General features: G+C 48.3%; 1 protein-coding gene across 2 annotated transcripts in view; it reads right to left on the bottom strand.

The window, feature by feature from the left end:
- The window catches only part of AK8 (adenylate kinase 8), a 104,975-nt gene that overhangs the window by 44,250 nt on the left and 36,326 nt on the right, over window positions 1-24,399 (bottom strand). The window contains exon 5 of one of the 2 annotated variants that reach the window (XM_077284639.1): window positions 14,882-14,950. In XM_077284639.1, the coding sequence (XP_077140754.1) occupies window positions 14,882-14,950 (69 nt within the window). Of the gene's footprint in view, window positions 1-13,106; window positions 13,236-14,881; window positions 14,951-24,399 lie in introns of those variants that run through there. The other variant, XM_077284641.1, reaches the window with a different exon arrangement.

Here is a 24,399-nt window from a genome sequence, read left to right as displayed (position 1 = left end):
ATTTAAGGCTCGACGGGCGGTCTCCGCAGACCTCTTGATCAATACAATGCATTCTCCTCCGAGGCTGCGCTTGACATCTTTAAACCTGGGAGTGTCAGGAAAACAGGAGTAATTCTGCCCTCACTGTCAGCACCAGCAACTAAGGCAAAGGCGGGGAGGTAAAACACGCTGTGGCCCCCATCAGCCCCATACACCTTCCCTCCAACCATCCGACAGATGCATATATGCTGGTCCCTCGCAGAAAGTGTACGGAAATAGGAGTGACGCTTCCCCGCCCCAATCACTGCGGCATAAAGGAAACAGGAAGAAAGTGACTATGGCGACTGAAAATAAAATCGGGGGAGATATGAGAGGCAGCGAGACCGCCACTCACCACGCACTGAAGCTACCGTGAGCACGGCACAATTACCGCAGAGCTGGACGGGCAGAGCGGGTCACCGGAGATTAAAGGGGAACGCCATTCTTGTGACACTTCTGCAGATAAAACTTAGTGACTTTGTCTATTAGTGTCTCATCATTTTCAAAATCTCTACTTGCAGTCAGTGAATGGGTATTGTTTAATTTCTGAAGAACTGTCTGGATGATATCCAGTTTATACAAGGCAGCACGGTGGCTCAGTGGTCAGCACTGCAGCGCAGGAGTCCTGGGTTCTAATCCCACCTTGGACAACATCTGCAAGGAGTCTGTATGTTCTCCCCGTGTTTGCATGGGTTTCCTCTGGGTTCTCCGGTTTCCTCCCACATTCCAAAGACATACTGATAGGGAATTTAGATTGTGAGCCCCAACGGGGACAGCGATGATAATGTCTGTAAAGCGCTGCGGAATATGTTAGTGGATCGCCCCCACGTGTAGGGCAATGGGGTACTCGGTACCGGGTCTATCTCGCTCGGTTCCGGGGATGTCACGGTGGCCCGACCCGGGCCGTGGCCCTTCTGAGGGGCGTCCAATTAAAGGTGTAGTTGGTTGTACGGTGTTCGTGACGCCACCTGTGGTATGCGGTCAGGGTGACCGACGCTGCTAGGGGTCCACTGGGGTGATGGAATGGCAGCTAGATGGAATACCTTCCCACAAGTGAAGTATGTCCCCAGGGCTTCCGAGAGGTGTAGGTGGTGATGGTGGACGTCGTAAGGCGCAATGAATAACGAGGACACAAAGGTTGCAGTCTCTTTACCTTTTACTGAAGACTTCAGAGTCCACAGTCCAGAGTACCGTTCACGGGGCTGGCTGAGTCCGGCCGGTCCGAAGGCACATCCAGAGTTCCCTTACCCAGGTGGAAATCAGTAGCCTTCCTACTAGCGCCTGTGTGTTGTAGTACCTCCCTGCTGAGCACCACGGGATAGTCCTCACAACTTTCGTGGATGTTTTTGATGTTCTCTCTCTCTGTCCCCCAGATGATATGGATAGGACAACTTTTATGACGGGGTAGGCCTGGAGCTATTTTATAGGGACCCTAGTGACGCCCCTCTCCCACAATTTGCCTCCGTGTCTTCATAGGTATTAAGGTCGGGCAGCCAACTTGGAATCGACTGTCCTGCCGGTCTCTGAAGTAATGCGTAGAGCCTATTACTCCCTCGGTGTTCTGGCCACCGGCTACGCGCCTCAGAAGGAGGCTGCCGATCTTGGGGCAGGATTCCTCCCGGTGTTATCTCCTTGTGCTGTGACTTAGTTTCTCACTCTCCACAATATACTTCGCTTCGTGTCCTTTCTTAGGATGCTGCCGCAATGCAGTGCAGGCGCAGCTCCGTAACGTTCTATCTCGTGCTTGGTCTCTGCCAGGATCCCACCCCTGACAGGGACCCTCTGTCTGCAGCTCAGATGTTGCTCCACTCCCCTGTCTGCCTGACAGGTCCTCTCTGGGTCAAACCCATGTAGCTTCCGCCTAACTTCCTATCCAACCCACCAGTTTTACCCGTGTGTGAGGAGTGGCCTAGTAGATAGTACCTTTGCTCCCCCTGGTGGACTGGAGTGTGAAGTGTAGTGTGTGACTGTGATACCTGGTCAGATGAACTCCTTTAGTACCATCAGACGTAATATCACTCCCCCTGGTGGAAGAGCGACATTACTGCAACGACCAGGACTCTGGGGCGCTGCATTAGCGCTATATAAAAATAAAGATTATTTATTTATTTTACATTAGAAGTACTTATCATGTATCTCTGTATACAGGGAGCACCCCTAGTGGTGGCTGTAGAAAGAGTCTTATCATGTATCTCTGTATACAGGGAGCTTCCCCTAGTGGTGGCTGTAGAAAGAGTCTTATCATGTATCTCTGTATACAGTGAGCTCCCCCTAGTGGTGGCTGCAGACAGAATCTTATCATGTATCTCTGTATACAGGGAGCTCCCCCTAGTGGTGGCTGCAGACAGAATCTTATCTTGTATCTCTGTATACAGGGAGCTCCCCCTAGTGGTGGCTGCAGACAGAATGTTATCATGTATCTCTGTATACAGGGAGCTCCCCCTAGTGGTGGCTGCAGACAGAATCGTATCTTGTATCTCTGTATACAGGGAGCTCCCCCTAGTGGTGGCTGCAGACAGAATCTTATCATGTATCCCTGTATACAGTGAGCTCCCCTGTTGTGAACTATACCTTTTGGCTCCCTCTTGTGGTCACTAGTGATTTGGCACTTGGATTGTCTTTTACCAGGTTGGTGCTCACCTGCTTCGTTAGGCTTGGGGTGTTGCTATTTAAACTTCCTGGATTCTCAGTCCAGTGCCTGGCATCGTTGTAATCAGTTCACTTCTGTTTGCTCCTGTCTTCAGGTCCTGGTTCTTTGTAAGATAAGCTAAGTCCTGCTTTCGTACTCTTGATCATTTGCATTGTTCATATTTTTTGTCCAGCTTGTACAATATGTGATTCCTGTTATTGCTGGAAGCTCTAGGGGGGCTGATATTCTCCCCCCACACCGTCAGTCGGTTTGGGGGTTCTTGGATATTCAGCGTGGATATTTTGCAGGGTTTTTTGCTGACCATATAAGTCTTCTTACTATATTCTGCTATTAGTCAGTGGGCCTCTCTTTGCTAAATCTAGTTCATTCTTACGTTTGTCTTTTCTTCTTACCTCACCGTTATTATTTGTTGGGGGCTTGTATTACTTTGGGGTCTTTTCTCTGGAGGCAAGAGAGGTCTTATTTTCCCTGATAGGGGTAGTTAGTTCTCCGGCTGGCGCGAGACGTCTAGGACCAACATAGGCACGTTCCCCGGCTGCTGTTAGTGTTTGCGCTAGGATCAGGTATATGGTCAGCCTAGTTACCACTTCCCTATGAGCTGGTATTTATGTTTTGCAGACTTTGCTGTAATCTTTGAGGTCCCCTGCCATTGGGATCATAACACTCCCCCTAGAGGTGGCTGCAGACAGAATCTTATCATGTATCTCTGTATACAGGGAGCTCCCCCTAGTGGTGGCTGCAGACAGAATCTTATCTTGTATCTCTGTATACAGGGAGCTCCCCCTAGTGGTGGCTGCAGACAGAATGTTATCATGTATCTCTGTATACAGGGAGCTCCCCCTAGTGGTGGCTGCAGACAGAATCTTATCTTGTATCTCTGTATACAGGGAGCTCCCCCTAGTGGTGGCTGCAGACAGAATCTTATCTTGTATCTCTGTATACAGGGAGCTCCCCCTAGTGGTGGCTGCAGACAGAATCTTATCTTGTATCTCAGTATACAGGGAGCTCCCCCTAGTGGTGGCTGCAGACAGAATCTTATCATGTATCTCTGTATACAGGGAGCTCCCCCTAGTGGTGGCTGCAGACAGAATCTTATCATGTATCTCTGTATACAGGGAGCTCCCTCTAGTGGTGGCTGCAGACAGAATCTTATCATGTATCTCTGTATACAGGGAGCTCCCCATAGTAGTGACTGCAGACAGAATCTTATCATGTATCTCTGTATACAGGGAGCTCCCCCTAGTGGTGGCTGCAGACAGAACCTTATCATGTATGTATGTATACAGGGAGCTTCCCCTAGTGGTGGCTGCAGACAGGATCTTATCATGTATCTCTGTATACAGGGAGCTCCCCCTAGTGGTGGCTGCAGACAGAATCTTATCATGTATCTCTGTATACAGGGAGCTTCCCCTAGTGGTGGCTGCAGACATAATCTTATCATGTATCTCTGTGTACAGGGAGCTCCCCCTAGTGGTGGCTGCAGGCAGAATCTTATCATGTATCTCTGTATACACGGAGCTCCCCCTAGTGGTGGCTGCAGACATAATCTTATCATGTATCTCTGTATACAGGGAGCTCCCCGTAGTAGTGGCTGCAGACAGAATCTTATCATGTATCTCTGTATACAGGGAGCTCCCCCTAGTGGTGGCTGCAGACAGAATCTTATCTTGTATCTCTGTATACAGGGAGCTCCCCCTAGTGGTGGCTGCAGACAGAATGTTATCATGTATCTCTGTATACAGGGAGCTCCCCCTAGTGGTGGCTGCAGACAGAATCTTATCTTGTATCTCTGTATACAGGGAGCTCCCCCTAGTGGTGGCTGCAGACAGAATCTTATCTTGTATCTCTGTATACAGGGAGCTCCCCCTAGTAGTGGCTGCAGACAGAATCTTATCATGTATCTCTGTATACAGGGAGCTTCCCCTAGTGGTGGCTGCAGACATAATCTTATTATGTATCTCTGTGTACAGGGAGCTCCCCCTAGTGGTGGCTGCAGGCAGAATCTTATCATGTATCTCTGTATACACGGAGCTCCCCCTAGTGGTGGCTGCATACATAATCTTATCATGTATCTCTGTATACAGGGAGCTCCCCGTAGTAGTGGCTGCAGATAGAATCTTATCATGTATCTCTGTATACAGGGAGCTCCCCCTAGTGGTGGCTGCAGACAGAATCTTATCTTGTATCTCTGTATACAGGGAGCTCCCCCTAGTGGTGGCTGCAGACAGAATGTTATCATGTATCTCTGTATACAGGGAGCTCCCCCTAGCGGTGGCTGCAGACAGAATCTTATCTTGTATCTCTGTATACAGGGAGCTCCCCCTAGCGGTGGCTGCAGACAGAATCTTATCTTGTATCTCTGTATACAGGGAGCTCCCCCTAGTGGTGGCTGCAGACAGAATCTTATCATGTATCTCTGTATACAGGGAGCTCCCCCTAGTGGTGGCTGCAGACAGAATCTTATCATGTATCTCTGTATACAGGGAGCTCCCTCTAGTGGTGGCTGCAGACAGAATCTTATCATGTATCTTTGTATACAGGGAGCTCCCCCTAGTAGTGACTGCAGACAGAATCTTATCATGCATCTCTGTATACAGGGAGCTCCCCCTAGTGGTGGCTGCAGACAGAACCTTATCATGTATCTATGTATACAGGGAGCTTCCCCTAGTGGTGGCTGCAGACAGGATCTTATCATTTATCTCTGTATACAGGGAGCTCCCCCTAGTGGTGGCTGCAGACAGAATCTTATCATGTATCTCTGTATACAGGGAGCTTCCCCTAGTGGTGGCTGCAGACATAATCTTATCATGTATCTCTGTGTACAGGGAGCTCCCCCTAGTGGTGGCTGCAGGCAGAATCTTATCATGTATCTCTGTATACACGGAGCTCCCCCTAGTGGTGGCTGCAGACATAATCTTATCATGTATCTCTGTATACAGGGAGCTCCCCGTAGTAATGGCTGCAGACAGAATCTTATCATGTATCTCTGTATACAGGGAGCTCCCCCTAGTGGTGGCTGCAGACAGAATCTTATCTTGTATCTCTGTATACAGGGAGCTCCCCCTAGTGGTGGCTGCAGACAGAATCTTATCTTGTATCTCTGTATACAGGGAGCTCCCCCTAGTGGTGGCTGCAGACAGAATCTTATCATGTATCTCTGTGTACAGGGAGCTCCCCCTAGTGGTGGCTGCAGGCAGAATCTTATCTTGTATCTCTGTATACAGGGAGCTTCCCCTAGTGGTGGCTGCAGACATAATCTTATCATGTATCTCTGTGTACAGGGAGCTCCCCCTAGTGGTGGCTGCAGGCAGAATCTTATCATGTATCTCTGTATACACGGAGCTCCCCCTAGTGGTGGCTGCAGACATAATCTTATCATGTATCTCTGTATACAGGGAGCTCCCCGTAGTAGTGGCTGCAGACAGAATCTTATCATGTATCTCTGTATACAGGGAGCTCCCCCTAGTGGTGGCTGCAGACAGAATCTTATCTTGTATCTCTGTATACAGGGAGCTCCCCCTAGTGGTGGCTGCAGACAGAATGTTATCATGTATCTCTGTATACAGGGAGCTCCCCCTAGTGGTGGCTGCAGACAGAATCTTATCTTGTATCTCTGTATACAGGGAGCTCCCCCTAGTGGTGGCTGCAGACAGAATGTTATCATGTATCTCTGTATACAGGGAGCTCCCCCTAGTGGTGGCTGCAGACAGAATCTTATCTTGTATCTCTGTATACAGGGAGCTCCCCCTAGTGGTGGCTGCAGACAGAATCTTATCTTGTATCTCTGTATACAGGGAGCTCCCCCTAGTGGTGGCTGCAGACAGAATCTTATCTTGTATCTCTTTATACAGGGAGCTCCCCCTAGTGGTGGCTGCAGACAGAATCTTATCATGTATCTCTGTATACAGGGAGCTCCCCGTAGTAGTGGCTGCAGACAATATCCTATTATGTATCTCTTGTAGGGTTTCAGCTCTCTGGTAGCTGCTCGGATACCCACATGCACAGGGTTTTTATATCAAAACAGCATAAAATTTAATGGCCATCATGAACTTTATAGTTCCAAAACGAAAACAACCTCTTCCCTCGATACAAATGCATAACATAAGTATTCCTTTCTTTGGGTACAATGAACAAAGTAAATGTAGCTGCCTCACCAATATTGGAATTTCAGGCAGAATCAGCCCCAGTAGTATTAAATGTGTTCACCAGAAGAAAAAAAACACCTCTTTTCAGCTCCAAGTAGGACACAGAGAGCATGTGGAAGAAGGGGCTCTGGCAGCAGAGATGAAAGTAGAACTTTTTGAGCTTAACGCAGAACGCTATGTGTGGTGGAAAACTAACACTGCACATCACCCTGAAAACATCATCCCGAACATCAAACATTGTGGTGGCTGCTGCAGCATCATACTTTGGGGAGGCTTTTCTTTAGAAGGCACAGGCAAGTTGGTCAGAGTTGATGGGAAGATGGAAGGAGCTAAATGCAGAGCAATCCTGGAGGATAACCTGCTAGAGACTGCAAAACACATGAGACTAGGGCATAGGATCAGCTTCCAGCAGGAGTCAGGATGACCCTAAGCATCCCGTCAGAGCTACAATGGACGGTTTAGAATAAAGCATATTCATGTGTGTAAATGGCCCAGTCACAGTTCAGACCAAAATCCCAGTGAAAATCTGTGGCACGACCTGAAAATTGCTGATCACAGACGGCTCCATCCAATATCAGTGACCGAGAGCGAGTGTGCAAAGAAGAATGGGCAAAGATGTCACCTCTAGATGTGTAATGGAGTTCAAGTTCTCTTCCTCTCTAAAGAGGCAATTTGCATATTAAATTTCCCAGAGGATCATTGCACGGCGAATAAGCCTCCTTACCTTGGCATACCAGAGCTGGTATATCACTCTCCACAAGGAGAAATGTTATCCCTTAGGGTCCCTTTCCACTTGCGAGGAAAACGGACGCGTGCAATCCGATAAAAAATCGGATTGCACTCGGACCAATGTTAGTTAATAGGTGTCTTTTGATTTGCGATTTTTTTCTCAGCCGAAATCGGACTGAGAAAAATCTGGATCGGCTGAGAAAAAAATCGCAGCATGCTGCGTATTGCTGCGATTCTCGGACGAGACTCGCCAATGCAAGTCAATGGGTGCGAGAAAAAAATCGCACAGCACTCGCACCATGCGAGTTCTGTCCGATTTTTACGCACCGGTGTCCTTTGAAAAGCCGGTAATTCAGCGCGGTGTACAGTAAAATCACACTGACAGGTTAGAATAGAGTAGATATATACACATAGAATGTGTATATATACATATATATATGTCAGTGAGACACCTATATATGTATATTTATATTTAATGCAGCACTAGATAGCATTAAAGCCGCTAATTCAATTGCCGGCTTCTCATTTCTCCTGCACAAACCCGACAGGATATGAGACATGGTTTACATACAGTAAACCATCTCATATCCCCTTTTTTTTTGCATATTCCACACTACTAATGTTAGTAGTGTGTATGTGCAAAATTTCAGCGCTGTAGCTGCTGAAATAAAGGGTTAAATGGCGGAAAAAATTGGCGTGGGCTCCCGCGCAATTTTCTCCGCCAGAGCGGTAAAGCCAGTGACTGAGGGCAGATATTAATAGCCAGGAGAGGGTCCATGGTTATTGGCCCCCCCGTGGCTAAAAACATCTGCCCCCAGCCACCCCAGAAAAGGCACATCTGGAAGATGCGCCTATTCTGGCACTTGGCCACTCTCTTCCCACTCCCTGTAGCGGTGGGATATGGGGTAATGAAGGGTTAATGCCACCTTGCTATTGTAAGGTGACATTAAGCCAGATTAATAATGGAGAGGCGTCAATTATGACACCTATCCATTATTAATCCAATTGTAGGAAAGGGTTAAAAAACACACACACACACATGATTTAAAAGTAGTTTAATGAAATAAACACAGCGGTTGTTGTAATAATTTATTATTCTCCCATTCCATTTCCAGGACCTCGCTTGGCAACATAATAAACGCACAAGATACATACCTTCTGCTGTCAGATCTCGTCCCACGAAGTAATCCATCTGAAGGGGTTAACTAATATTACAGGCAGGAGCCCTGCAAATGCAGCTGTGCTCCGTGCTTGTAATCCCCGGGGAATGAATGAAATGTAGGTCATTGACCTACATTTCCTTCAGTCGCGGTGATGCGCCCCCTGCTGGATGTTCTCATGAACTGCAGCCTGGGAACTTTTTCCCACGCTCCAGGTCATATGAGGACATCCACCAGGGGGCGCATCACCGCGACTGAAGGAAATGTAGGTCAATGACCTACATTTCATTCATTCCCCGGGGATTACAAGCACGGAGCACAGCTGCATTTGCAGGGCTCCTGCCTGTAATATTAGTTAACCCCTTCAGATGGATTACTTCGTGGGACGAGATCTGACAGCAGAAGGTATGTATCTTGTGCGTTTATTATGTTGCCAAGCGAGGTCCTGGAAATGGAATGGGAGAACAATAAATTATTACAACAACCGCTGTGTTTATTTCATTAAACTACTTTGTAATCATGTGTGTGTGTGTTTTTTAACCCTTTCCTACAATTGGATTAATAATGGATAGGTGTCATAATTAACGCCTCTCCATTATTAATCTGGCTTAATGTCACCTTCCAATAGCAAGGTGGCATTAACCCTTCATTACCCCATATCCCACCGCTACAGGGAGTGGGAAGAGAGTGGCCAAGTGCCAGAATAGGCGCATCTTCCAGATGTGCCTTTTCTGGGGTGGCTGGGGGCAGATGTTTTTAGCCACGGGGGGGCCAATAACCATGGACCCTCTCCTGGCTATTAATATCTGCCCTCAGTCACTGGCTTTACCGCTCTAGCGGAGAAAATTGCGCGGGAGCCCACGCCAATTTTTTCCGCGAGTTAACCCTTAAATTTAATAGCTACAGCGCTGAAATTTTGCACATACACACTACTAACATTAGTAGTGTGGAATATGCAAAAAAAAGGGGGATATGAGATGGTTTACTGTATGTAAACCATGTCTCATATCCTGTCGGGTTTGGGAAGGAGAAATTAAAAGCCGGCAATTGAATTAGCGGCTTTTATGCTATCTTGCGCTGCATTAAATATAAATATACATATATAGGTGTCTCACTGACATATATATATGTATATATACCTATTCTATGTGTATATATCTAGTCTATTCTAACCTGTCAGTGTGATTTTACTGTACACTGCGCTGAATTGCCGGCTTTTCAAAGGACACCGGTGCGTACAAATCGGACAGTAATACGGATGTCATACGGATGATGCGATTATAAAAAACGGATGATGCGATTAAAAATCGCATTGTACTCGCATGACACTCGCATGAAAATCGCATACGTTCCATCCGTTTTTTCGGTCCAGATTACGGACCGTTTTTTATCTCGCAAGTGGAAAGGGACCCTTAGACCTCAACCTGGAGCCTCTCACCTACCCACATCAGTTCTCATACTCTGCACTGACGAGGGGCAATAGCCTGAAACACCGTGTCTGCAAACTGAGATTCTGATTTGGCTTTTATCCTAAGACATATTGCAAAACTCATTAACGGGTCGATAGTGACGTGTAGGATTGCTACTTCCAACAGGTGGCGCTATAGAGTTCACGTCCTCTACCTCTCTAAAGAGGCAATTTGCACCTCTAGGTGTGCAAAGATGGTAGCGACAGACCCCAAAAGACTTATAGCAATAATTGCATAGAAAAGTTGCCCTGCAAAGTTTTGATTTAAGGGGGCTGAATACAAATGCAAGTCACAATTTTCAGATTTATATTTTTAAAATATCTAGAAAACCTTGTATCATTCCCTGTGGGCTATGTGCGCATGTTGAGCATTTGATTTCAGAAATTTCTGCAACATTTCTGCATCTCTAGGAATCTGTTGACAGCAAAAACGCAATGGAATAACACACGTTTTTGCATGCATTTTTGTACAGTAATGAATATGTTTTGGAGCTAAAGATATTTGAAAAAAATTTGAAAAAAAAGTTTTGCGTAATTTCCTTGTTCATCTTCTTTTTTGTGCTCATTTACCCTGTCCTAGGCTAAAAATATCAGCCTTCAGCTGCCCCAGAAATGGTGCTTCATATTTGAAGTGCCAATTCTGGCACTCGACCCCGGCTCTTCCTGATGCCCAGATGTGGTCGGGTAATTGAATTAGGGGTTGGTGTCAGCAGCTGTCGCTGACACCAAGCCCTAGGTTTAGTAATGAAGATGTGTCAGCCAGACACCCTCATTACTAAACCTGTAAGTAAGGAGTTAAATAAACACACACCGAGAATATAAAATCGTAGCACGCCGCGATTGTCCTCATACCTCAGATGAGACTCGCCAAAAAATTGCACATCACTCGGACAATGTGAGTGGCGTCCGATTTTTAGACACCCATGTCCTTAAAAACCCGACATTTCATCTGCTGCGTACAGTAAAATTACAGCGTGACCAGACAAAATAGAATATATACACATAGAACAGATATAACGATGTCAGGGACATATACAATTAGTGTGGTGTGTGTGCAGCTTACTGTACATGTATTTAATTAATAAAAGATTATTTTTCTGAAAAAAATGGCGGAGGCTCCCACATAATTTTCATAACCAGCAGAGTGAAAGTGGACAGCTGGGTGCAGATTTTTACAGCCTTGGAAGGGAGTAATACCCATGGAGCTTCAAAGGCTACTTTATCAGCTCGATGTAGGGTCCCCCTATATTTAATAGCCAGCAAAGGCTATGCAGACATCAGCAGGCTGTTTTTAAAAGGCTATGAAGGGGCAATGGACATCGGCCCTGTCCCAGACTAAAAACATCAGCTCTCCGCTGTCCCAGAAACAACACATCCATAAGATGCGCCAAATCTGGCACTTAGCCTCACTCTTCCCACTTGCTGTGGTGCGGTTGCAAGTGGGGTGATAGTATTGGGGTTGATGTCACCTTTGTATTGTCAGGTGACATCAAGCCCACAGGTTAGTAATGGAGAGGCATCTAAAAGACGTCCCCATTACTAACCCCATAGTGATATTATAAAAAAAAAAACACAGAAACCTAGAATAAAATTATTTAATTGAAATAATGACAGACTCCTTTAATGAATCTAAATTAAACCATACTCACGTTATTGTCCATTCCACTGAAGCCAACGTCTCCTGTAAGTGAAAGAAAATAATAAACAACAATATTCCTCACCTGTCTGAAGTGAACAGATAATCCATGTCCCATGGCGATCCTGATGACTTTGAGAGCAATCACTAATGTGACTGCTCTCAAGGACAGCTGTCTACACACTGACACGGGAGGTAATCACTCCTGCAGTGTGTGCACTGAGATGCGGTGGGAAAGTTCATTGGAGTTCATCAGCTGATGAGCCCCGGTGATCTCACGGCACCTCTTCTGTGTGAGAACTTTCTCAAGCAGCGGTGCCGTGAGGTCACCGAGGCTCAACAGCTGATGAACTCTGGTGAACTTTCTCACCGCACACACTGCGGGAGTGATTACACACTCCTGTCAGTGTGTCGCTGGCAACCGGGTAGAGCAATCGCATCAGCTGATGTGAAAGTGCTACAAGTGATCCGAATCGTCGCAGGACATTATGGATTACGGCAGATGAGGGATATGGTGGTTTATTATTTTCTTTTATGTTCCAGGTGACATGTGCATCAGGGATTAAACATTAAGGGGCTTCAGGGATTAATGTAAGGTGAGTTTTAACTTCTTTTTTTTTTTTAACGTTGAGCACAATCGCCGGCTGATGACTATGCCCATCAGCCTCCACCTGCTCCCGCTGTAATCACTGACATGGAAGGCATGGGCAGATGGGAGGAGTAGTCTCTCATCAGCCGACGATGGTGAACTGCGGTATGCTTTTTACTGCGGTCACAGTCACATCTGCGGGGTCACGCTGCCATCTGACAGCATGACTCCACAGCGCTCTGACCGACAGTAACGATCTACCAGCGGTAACATTACCACCGATCAGAACCGCCGCACCGGTGTTTCTCGCACAGATGACAGCATGGGAAACACCATAGGAAGTCTGCAAAAATGCAAGAAAAAACTCAGCAAATCCGTAAACATTTCTAGACCTGCGTTTTTGCTTTGTATTTGCTTGACTCAATTTAAGATGATGGGCGAAAAACACGGTAAAAACGCACAAAGAATTGACATGCTGCGCATTTCAAAGCAGCACAAATACGGAAAGGAAAAATACTGATCATGTGCACAGCACTTCAGGATCCTCATTGACTATGCTGGCTTAAGAATTCCCTAGCGTTTTGGGGCCAATTCCGTGCAAAAAAAAGCAGCAAAAACGCACTGTGTGCACACAGCCTCAACACTTCAAAAATACTTGCTACTTTGTGTTGGTACACTGGATCATATAACATCCTAATAAAATACACTTACCTTTGTTTATGTTTGTGGGTGTATCGTGGAATAAAATGTGGAAACATTCACGGACATGAATACTTCGTCAAGGCATTGAAGTCAAAATGTGCTAAAACCATGTTGTTATAAGGTGAAGTTTCCGGTTCTGTACGGTGTATGGCGGCCTCGCTAAGGTCCCCTAATCCTCACATTTGCTGTATGCTACATCTCAGGTCCTTTACGGCGGCTCCTATATTCTGGAGTTAGATGATTGCGCTATATTATTAGTATTATGGCCATAGCGGTAAGTGACTGAACCATGCCAGGCTGATACAGCGGTGGAGGGGGCCGGCACACACATATAATTCAAGTGCGGTGGTTTGCATTGCAAAAACCTTAATTCTGCTGTGTAGGTTCAAAGGGGGGAGCTGCATTATTGATTACAGACTACAAGTTTCGGCAGTGGAGCGCCACTAATCCCTTCCCTCATTTATTTCTTCCTGTCCAGGCTTTTTAGTTCTGGATCACAACATGCTGATTACAAGAGATTAGGACTAGAGAGGAAAAGGAAAAAAAAAGTCAGATCAAGTTTAACCGTGTGAGCGCTGGACGGGAAAAGACTGAGAAAAGTAACAGGAAGAGCATCGGACACAACCTTCCTCCGTCTCCGCACTCAGTACGGCAAGGTCTCTATAGAGAGCAAAATCCACAATGAGTACTGGATGCTGACCCTACGGCTTATATCTGGGAAAGCTGACAATATGGCCGCCATTGTCCAGGATGGTAAACTGCCCCGCTGAAGAACGGCAGTCAGCTCCTGCACCAATGACGTCACACCCATGTCAGTGGTTATGTGCCGCACTGCTGATGGAACTACACAGTGATGGCAGCCAATGATCACTCAGTCTGCTGATTGGCTGCAGTGCTCACACGCCGATATGATGGTCACTGTGGATCATTCATGAGACTGCTGCAGCCAATCAAAGGCCTTAGGGGTTATGTTTGCATGCATGGCAAACACTGGGCTCACTGATGAGATGCAGCAGTCATGTGCGTAATGTGCACCAAGTCATTGATGCAGAATAAGCAGAAACCACCACTTTACACTGACAACCCCTTTAAGTAGCTACATGTTATTTTCTCCTTTCTTTACATAACGAGGCAGGGCTGACATGTCTATCCCTACAAATATTGGCGGTCACTCAGCTTTCTCATCTGCTGGATGGATTTTCTAGCCCCTCGTTAAAATGTTAAAGCCACAAACCATGATGTGCCCATTATTTGCGCCATATCTGGGTCCTCATGCCGGTGTTACTAATCTTACGCCCTGGTTGTCTTGGCGGATGGAAGCAGGGATGCCCCCAGTATATTCTCCCTATGTATGTCCTGAAATACTGTAGTAGAAAGTGACGCCGCAGTAAATCTGGGCGCATGTGCTGGAGAACGCGGCCGATGTGTTGGCAGATCGACTTCTCATGTGTGCCACCTGCCCCGGGCGATCAGCAAAGCTTTCCTTGTCGTGGCTTTGTTCTCTGCAGTTAGCATATGCCAGCATTCACCATCATCTTCATTCCCGGCAAAACATTGTCTGCCCGCCGCTGCCTGCTAAACACATCCTGGGTACAGCTGCTGCCAAATACCCCCTCCTCCGCATGTTTCACAGAGGAAAACATAGCATCCCTCTACAAATTCAGCCTGAAATGGCTGATAACAGGGAGCAAAAGACTGTAGTCCGCTGCGTGGCACATGGAGAGAGGACGGCGTGTAGGTTTTACCGTCAGCCCACCGCTCGGCTGAAGGCTCGAACCACTCACCCTCCTGACGCAGTCCACCTCTGACAGCCGTTCCTGGATGAGCCGGGCCCACAGGGCGTCAGGGATTTCCTACAAGAAGACGAGATGTACATTAGTGCATATAAGTGATGACCAGCTGCCCACTTCACCGTCCCTGGCAGAGAGGAGCCTCGGGGGGCTCACACGTCCCGGTGGGTGGCATGTGTCAGAGCCTCTCGCTGCTGGAGCGCTCTTCCTTCCAGAGGTATTTCCCGCTGCTCGCGGGCCGGGTTGGTGTCTAGTGCGCCCCTTTGATGTGTCATGTCAATCCAGACGAGCGTCTAACGGGGGGTCCGCGCTACACGGCATGTGAACTGTGCGGGTGTGCAGGGGCCCACAAGTCATGTCATCCTCACCTGTCACTACGAGGGTTACATCCGTGCGCCGCGCCGTATTCATCTACACTCGTGTCATGTGATTACATCGTCAGAGACCCCCGCAATGTATGGAACGCGTGGAAAGATGGCTAATGCTTCGCGCTCCTCGCCATTTCTGAGATCACTGCTTGTTATCAATTAATGCGCAACATTCTTGAAAACATCTGAAACTGCTCCAATACCTCACCATTTTTCGGATCTCTGCACGCTGTCAGTGAATGCATTCTGCTCGGTCACACAGCTGAGGGTTTGTTCTAACGTGCCAGTGTTGATCAGTGCTATACAACACATTTTCAGGCCCTCGTCACCTGCCTTTTTAGCTGTGTCCCATTAGGGTACTGCTATATTCAGAGACCCTGACTCCGCTGCATTGTCTATTGGAGTCATTAGCGGTCCAAGATCTGCTTTCTTCTCTCTCCTTCCCCCATGCTTTACACTGCAGATTTGCTTCCATAGATTGACTGATGTTCAGTGGGAAGTTTACATGTGAAGAGCAGGAATGATTATAAACCAGGACATAGGGGGCGGACATGATGTGATTTACACGGTGGTACATGTGGTTTAGGCCGGTTTCACACGTCAGTGATTCCGGTACGTGAGGTGACAGTTTCCTCACGTACCGGAGACACTGACACACGTAGACCCATAAAAACCAATGCATCTGTTCAGATGTCATTGATTTTTTGCGGACCGTGTCTCCGTGTGCCAAACACGGAGACATGTCAGTGTTCGTGGGAGCGCACGTTTTACACGGACCCAATAGAGTCAATGGGTCCGCGTAAAACACGGACCTCACACGGACATTCTCCGTCTGGGGTCCGTGTGCGTGCAGGAGACAGCGCTACAGTAAGCGCTGTCCCCCCCACATGGTGCTGAAGCCGGTATTCATATCTTCCCTGCAGCAGCGTTTGCTGTAGAGAAAATATGAAGAATAGTGTTAAAAATAAAGATTTAGGTGTCCGCCGCCCCCCCACCCCCTGTGCGCCCCCCCCCGCTGGTCAGAAAATACTTACCCGCTCCCTCGCTCCTTCCTGGTCTGGCCGCGCCCCCTACTGTATGCGGTCACGTGGGGCCGATCATTTACAATCATGAATAGTCGGCTCCGCCCCTATGGGAGGTGGAGCCACATATTCATGACTGTAAATGATCGGCCCCACGTGACCGCATGCAGGAGAAGCCGCGGCCAGACCAGGAAGCAGCGAGGGAGCGGGTAAGTATTTTCTGACCAGCGGGGGGGCGCACAGGGGGTGGGGGGGGCGGCGGACACATGGATCTTTATTTTAAACACTATTCTTCATATTTTCTCTGCAGCAAACGCTGCTGCAGGGAAGATATGAATCGCAGCTTCAGCACCATGCAGAGTGGGTACCACACGCTCCGTGTGGTACCCACTCGCCATACGGGCGGCACACATGTGCCGCACGTATGGCCTCCGTGAGTTCCCAGGCACACGGACACGGATAACTCCGGTACCGATTTATTCCGGTACCGGAATTATCTGGACGTGTGGGACAGCCCTTAGTGTTAGTTGGGGGGTCTGACAACTTAGGGTTCTGGTCTGGGGTTTGATAGATTTCAGGTTTGGAGGTCTGAGTCTGGTGTCTAATAATTAAGAGGTCCAGTCTGGGGTCTGAAATTTAAGGCATCAGGTATGGGATCTGATAAATTTGGGAGGTTGATAAGGAAAAATTAAGGGGTCTGGATGGATCTTAGAGTAGACACTTAAATGGTCTGACTCAAGACCAGCCCCCTTAATAATATGACCTTAATTATGAGACCTCAGACCTCCAAATCAGGATCTCACCTGGGGTGTACTAATTTAAGGATTGGGGAGGCTCACCATTCTGGGATCTAAAAATTTAAAGATATAGTCAGTGGATCCAATATTTAATTGGTCTGGTCTTGCATCTGACAAGGGGTCTGGTTTGAAGTCTTATTATTAAGGGGCAATGGTCAGATCTCATTCTAGAGCCATAAAGAATATGACCTAGGACCAGACCCCTTAATAAAACTCCTCAAACTAAACCCTTTCATTAGAAGTCCTCAGTCCTGTAATCTAGGGGTCTGGCACTAGTCTGAATTTAGTTAATTTAGATAATTTTGGATGACTTTAGTGCCTGGCTATTAATTGCCTTAACTTTCACTTAGGACTGGCCATGTGAGGAGGAAGGTCCTGGCCGGGCAGAACCTATATAATTTCTACTACTACAAAAACCAAGGGAACTCAGAACCTGAAAAAAAAAAACAAAGCTTAAAATTGCAGTTTAGATGCTTAAAATAAAATACTAACCACATAGTTCACCTGGCGGATTCCAAATGTGTCTGAAAATTAAGGGGCCTGGGCTGGGGTCTGATGAGATCTTAGTCCCGATGCCTAAATTATCAGACTCAAGACCAGACCCCTTAATCACAAACCCTCAAAGCAGACCCCTCAATTATGATACCTCAGGCCCACAAATATAGGGGTCTTGCCTAGGGTCTGATCATTTAGGGGTTGGTAAGGCTCATAATTGAAGTGTCTGGGTTCTAAATGTGTCGCCATCCGGTCAGTGGATCTGCGTCCGATAAGCTTGTCGCCATTCCTCCAGTCAAACGCTTACTCTTTAGTCATTCATAATACAAGCCAAACACTGGAAGCCAAGGAATTGACCCCATTATTGCCCCCAACTCACCGCGGGTCGATTAGTGATACTTCTGTGAGCGCCAGATACGGCAGAGGCGGCGTACAGCGCCAAATCCCCCACCTAATACCTTTATACAGTAGATAAAGCGGCTTCCTATCTATAAGTGCATGTAATTTCATCCTAATACTGAAGGGTAAAAAAACCGTAAGGCACGTCGACTCTGCCATCATTAACGACGGCTCCAAAGAAAATGTTCTCTCATTAAGCGCAATTGAAAAGCGAGCGGTTGATCATCGGAGGATTAACGGGCTCTGCATATGTACAAATCGCTGGCACCCTCCGCTGCCGCTAATCCGATCTGAAGATCTCCAGCAAACCCCCGCAGCTTAACAAAGAGGCTTTCAATGATTTCTGCTAATTACGCCGCGGCTTCTTCTTCCCTTTTTTTTCCTCCCTTCACTAGATGTATCTACTGATGCAATGAACGGATGATGGGAACGAGAAGTGCCGCTGACAGCAAGCGGAGGAGTCGCTCTGAAGTGCTTCCACTTTTGGCAGCTTATACTCCTGCTGTTAAAGGGGAACTCCTACTGGAACAGGGAATATGATCCCACTGGCACGGAGCACATCTCCAGGTCCCCCCGACATACTGAGACAAATTTTCATCATGGGTGTAATAGAGGGGCAGGGGCAGCCCTAAACACACCAAACTCATGAATGTTAGGTGGGAGCCCCCTTCATGTTATCAGTACATGTGCAGAACTAACATAATCAACCTGCAGTGTAAAGCAAGGTGGACACAGACTGAGATTTGGAATCTGTAAGTCAATCAAGGCCATAGGCGGGAAAATGTCTGCTGCACATTTGGTCACAAACCTGTAACAAATTCCACACACGTGTTACCAGTGGATTCTGTCACTACGAAGCATTGCACGGTGTGAAATCCACACTGCAAATCCTGAGTGTGTGACCACGGCCTTATATCACCTTGTGCAATGCAAAGGGTGAATTGTGCAAAATCACCATTGCATTTCCACTCCTGAATACGCAGTGTTTTGTGGCGCTGCTGTGGTCTTTCTGGGTCCAGGGAAGGACACACAGGTCTGTCTACAACAGATGAATAGCATGCTACAGCCGCAGTGTGGACTGACACACAGGCAGAACTACAAGCGTGAGACAGCTGGTGGGATGAAGACCTCTAAGGACACTGCAATGGCGGCTACTACCAGCTATCTACCTAAGGGGGCATTCGCATGGCCGTATGGCATCCATGTTTCATGATTTAGGCTATAGTCACATTTTTCCGCAGTGGAATTCCAAAATCCGCAGTGAAAACCCGTTGCGGTTTTTACTGCGGATTTATCGCGGTTTTTACTGCGGATTCTTATACGGTTTTTCATCTGCATTTTCCTATTGGAGCAGGTGAAAATCCGCAGAAAAGAAGTGACATGCTGCGGAATGTAATCCGCGTTTCCGCGCGGCTTTTTCCGACGCATGTGCACAGCGTTTTTTGTTTCCCATAGGTTTACATTGTACTGTAAACTCATGGGAAACTGCTGCGGATCCACAGCGGTCAAATCCGCTGCGGATCCGCAGCAAAATCCGCAAAGTGTGCACATAGCCTGAGAAGTAAGGTTTTTTTTTTTTTATTTGTTTTATTATTTTTATTGAAAGCGGCAAGCCACAATGTTTCACCGGCAGGATGGAGACACATGGACCTTGTATCTCCATCCAACCTGGCACAGAATGGAGACAGGAAGCAGAATGGAGACAAGGGGCAGATTGGAGACAAGGGGCAGAATGGAGACAAGGGGCAGAATGGAGACAAGGGGCAGAATGGAGACAAGGGACAGATTGGAGACAAGGGACAGATTGGAGACAAGGGGCAGAATGGAGACAAGGGGCAGAATGGAGACAAGGGGCAGAATGGAGACAAGGGACAGATTGGAGACAAGGGGCTGAATGGAGACAAGGGGCAGAATGGAGACAAGGGACAGATTGGAGACAAGGGGCAGAATGGAGACAAGGGACAGATTGGAGACAAGGGGCAGAATGGAGACAAGGGACAGATTGGAGACAAGGGGCAGAATGGAGACAAGGGGCAGAATGGAGACAAGGGAAAGATTGGAGACAAGGGACAGATTGGAGACAAGGGGCTGAATGGAGACAAGGGACAGATTGGAGACAAGGGGCAGAATGGAGACAAGGGACAGATTGGAGACAAGGGGCAGAATGGAGACAAGGGACAGATTGGAGACAAGGGGCAGAATGGAGACAAGGGGCAGAATGGAGACAAGGGAAAGATTGGAGACAAGGGGCAGAATGGAGACAAGGGACAGATTGGAGACAAGGGGCAGAATGGAGACAAGGGGCAGAATGGAGACAAGGGAAAGATTGGAGACAAGGGGCAGAATGGAGACAAGGGAAAGATTGGAGACAAGGGGCAGAATGGAGACAAGGGGCAGAATGGAGACAAGGGGCAGATTGGAGACAAGGAACAGATTGGAGACAAGGGGCAGAATGGAGACAAGGGAAAGATTGGAGACAAGGGGCAGAATGGAGACAAGGGACAGAATGGAGACAAGGGGCAGATTGGAGACAAGGGACAGATTGGAGACAAGGGACAGATTGGAGACAAGGGGCAGAATGGAGACAAGGGACAGATTGGAGACAAGGGGCAGAATGGAGACAAGGGACAGAATGGAGACAAGGGACAGATTGGAGACAAGGGGCAGAATGGAGACAAGGGGCAGAATGGAGACAAGGGAAAGATTGGAGACAAGGGGCAGAATGGAGACAAGGGGCAGAATGGAGACAAGGGGCAGATTGGAGACAAGGGACAGATTGGAGACAAGGGACAGATTGGAGACAAGAGGCAGAATGGAGACAAGGGACAGATTGGAGACAAGGGGCAGAATGGAGACAAGGGACAGAATGGAGACAAGGGACATATTGGAGACAAGGGGCAGAATGGAGACAAGGGGCAGAATGGAGACAAGGGACAGATTGGAGACAAGGGGCAGAATGGAGACAAGGGACAGATTGGAGACAAGGGACAGATTGGAGACAAGGGGCAGAATGGAGACAAGGGACAGATTGGAGACAAGGGGCAGAATGGAGACAAGGGGCAGAATGGAGACAAGGGGCAGATTGGAGACAAGGGACAGATTGGAGACAAGGGGCAGAATGGAGACAAGGGAAAGATTGGAGACAAGGGGCAGAATGGAGACAAGGGGCAGATTGGAGACAAGGGGCAGATTGGAGACAAGGGACAGATTGGAGACAAGGGACAGATTGGAGACAAGGGGCAGAATGGAGACATGGGGCAGAATGGAGACAAGGGGCAGAATGGAGACAAGGGACAGATTGGAGACAAGGGGGTGAATGGAGACAAGGGACAGATTGGAGACAAGGGTCAGAATGGAGACAAGGGACAGAATGGAGACAAGGGACATATTGGAGACAAGGGGCAGAATGGAGACAAGGGGCAGAATGGAGACAAGGGGCAGAATGGAGACAAGAGACAGAATGGAGACAAGGGGCAGAATGGAGACAAGGGACAGATTGGAGACAAGGGACAGATTGGAGACAAGGGGCAGAATGGAGACAAGGGACAGATTGGAGACAAGGGGCAGAATGGAGACAAGGGGCAGAATGGAGACAAGGGGCAGAATGGAGACAAGGGACAGATTGGAGACAAGGGGCTGAATGGAGACAAGGGGCAGAATGGAGACAAGGGACAGATTGGAGACAAGGGGCAGAATGGAGACAAGGGACAGATTGGAGACAAGGGGCAGAATGGAGACAAGGGGCAGAATGGAGACAAGGGAAAGATTGGAGACAAGGGACAGATTGGAGACAAGGGGCTGAATGGAGACAAGGGACAGATTGGAGACAAGGGGCAGAATGGAGACAAGGGACAGATTGGAGACAAGGGGCAGAATGGAGACAAGGGACAGATTGGAGACAAGGGGCAGAATGGAGACAAGGGGCAGAATGGAGACAAGGGGCAGAATGGAGACAAGGGACAGATTGGAGACAAGGGGCAGAATGGAGACAAGGGGCAGAATGGAGACAAGGGAAAGATTGGAGACAAGGGGCAGAATGGAGACAAGGGAAAGATTGGAGACAAGGGGCAGAATGGAGACAAGGGGCAGAATGGAGACAAGGGGCAGATTGGAGACAAGGAACAGATTGGAGACAAGGGGCAGAATGGAGACAAGGGAAAGATTGGAGACAAGGGGCAGAATGGAGACAAGGGACAGAATGGAGACAAGGGGCAGATTGGAGACAAGGGACAGATTGGAGACAAGGGACAGATTGGAGACAAGGGGCAGAATGGAGACAAGGGACAGATTGGAGACAAGGGGCAGAATGGAGACAAGGGACAGAATGGAGACAAGGGACAGATTGGAGACAAGGGGCAGAATGGAGACAAGGGGCAGAATGGAGACAAGGGAAAGATTGGAGACAAGGGGCAGAATGGAGACAAGGGGCAGAATGGAGACAAGGGGCAGATTGGAGACAAGGGACAGATTGGAGACAAGGGACAGATTGGAGACAAGGGACAGATTGGAGACAAGGGGCAGAATGGAGACAAGGGACAGATTGGAGACAAGGGGCAGAATGGAGACAAGGGACAGAATGGAGACAAGGGACATATTGGAGACAAGGGGCAGAATGGAGACAAGGGGCAGAATGGAGACAAGGAACAGATTAGAGACAAGGGGCAGAATGGAGACAAGGGACAGATTGGAGACAAGGGACAGATTGGAGACAAGGGGCAGAATGGAGACAAGGGACAGATTGGAGACAAGGGGCAGAATGGAGACAAGGGGCAGAATGGAGACAAGGGGCAGATTGGAGACAAGGGACAGATTGGAGACAAGGGGCAGAATGGAGACAAGGGAAAGATTGGAGACAAGGGGCAGAATGGAGACAAGGGGCAGAATGGAGACAAGGGGCAGATTGGAGACAAGGGGCAGATTGGAGACAAGGGACAGATTGGAGACAAGGGACAGATTGGAGACAAGGGGCAGAATGGAGACAAGGGGCAGAATGGAGACAAGGGGCAGAATGGAGACAAGGGACAGATTGGAGACAAGGGGCTGAATGGAGACAAGGGACAGATTGGAGACAAGGGGCAGAATGGAGACAAGGGAAAGATTGGAGACAAGGGGCAGAATGGAGACAAGGGGCAGAATGGAGACAAGGGGCAGATTGGAGACAAGGGACAGATTGGAGACAAGGGGCAGAATGGAGACAAGGGAAAGATTGGAGACAAGGGGCAGAATGGAGACAAGGGACAGAATGGAGACAAGGGGCAGATTGGAGACAAGGGACAGATTGGAGACAAGGGACAGATTGGAGACAAGGGGCAGAATGGAGACAAGGGACAGATTGGAGACAAGGGGCAGAATGGAGACAAGGGACAGAATGGAGACAAGGGACAGATTGGAGACAAGGGGCAGAATGGAGACAAGGGGCAGAATGGAGACAAGGGAAAGATTGGAGACAAGGGGCAGAATGGAGACAAGGGGCAGAATGGAGACAAGGGGCAGAATGGAGACAAGGGGCAGATTGGAGACAAGGGACAGATTGGAGACAAGGGACAGATTGGAGACAAGGGGCAGAATGGAGACAAGGGACAGATTGGAGACAAGGGGCAGAATGGAGACAAGGGACAGAATGGAGACAAGGGACATATTGGAGACAAGGGTCAGAATGGAGACAAGGGGCAGGATGGAGACAAGGGGCAGAATGGAGACAAGGGGCAGAATGGAGACAAGGGACAGATTGGAGACAAGGGACAGATTGGAGACAAGGGGCAGAATGGAGACAAGGGACAGATTGGAGACAAGGGGCAGAATGGAGACAAGGGGCAGAATGGAGACAAGGGGCAGAATGGAGACAAGGGACAGATTGGAGACAAGGGGCAGAATGGAGACAAGGGGCAGAATGGAGATAAGGGACAGATTGGAGACAAGGGGCAGAATGGAGACAAGGGACAGGATGGAGACAAGGGACAGATTGGAGACAAGGGGCAGAATGGAGACAAGGGGCAGAATGGAGACAAGGGGCAGAATGGAGACAAGGGACAGATTGGAGACAAGGGGCAGAATGGAGACAAGGGGCAGAATGGAGACAAGGGGCAGAATGGAGACAAGGGACAGAATGGAGACAAGGGACAGAATGGAGACAAGGGGCAGAATAGAGACAAGGGGCAGATTGGAGATAAGGGACAGATTGGAGACAAGGGGCAGAATGGAGACAAGGGGCAGAAAGGAGACAAGGGACAGATTGGAGACAAGGGGCAGAATGGAGACAAGGGACAGATTGGAGACAAGGGGCAGAATGGAGACAAGGGAAAGATTGGAGACAAGGGGCAGAATGGAGACAAGGGGCAGAATGGAGACAAGGGGCAGAATGGAGACAAGGGGCAGAATGGAGACAAGGGGCAGATTGGAGACAAGGGGCAGAATGGAGACAAGGGGCAGAT

Source organism: Ranitomeya variabilis, chromosome 2 (genome assembly GCF_051348905.1).
Source record: "Ranitomeya variabilis isolate aRanVar5 chromosome 2, aRanVar5.hap1, whole genome shotgun sequence".
Taxonomy (NCBI): Eukaryota; Metazoa; Chordata; class Amphibia; order Anura; family Dendrobatidae; genus Ranitomeya; species Ranitomeya variabilis.
Note: the sequence above shows the minus strand (reverse complement) of the source record. Positions and strands in the feature narration are given on the sequence as shown.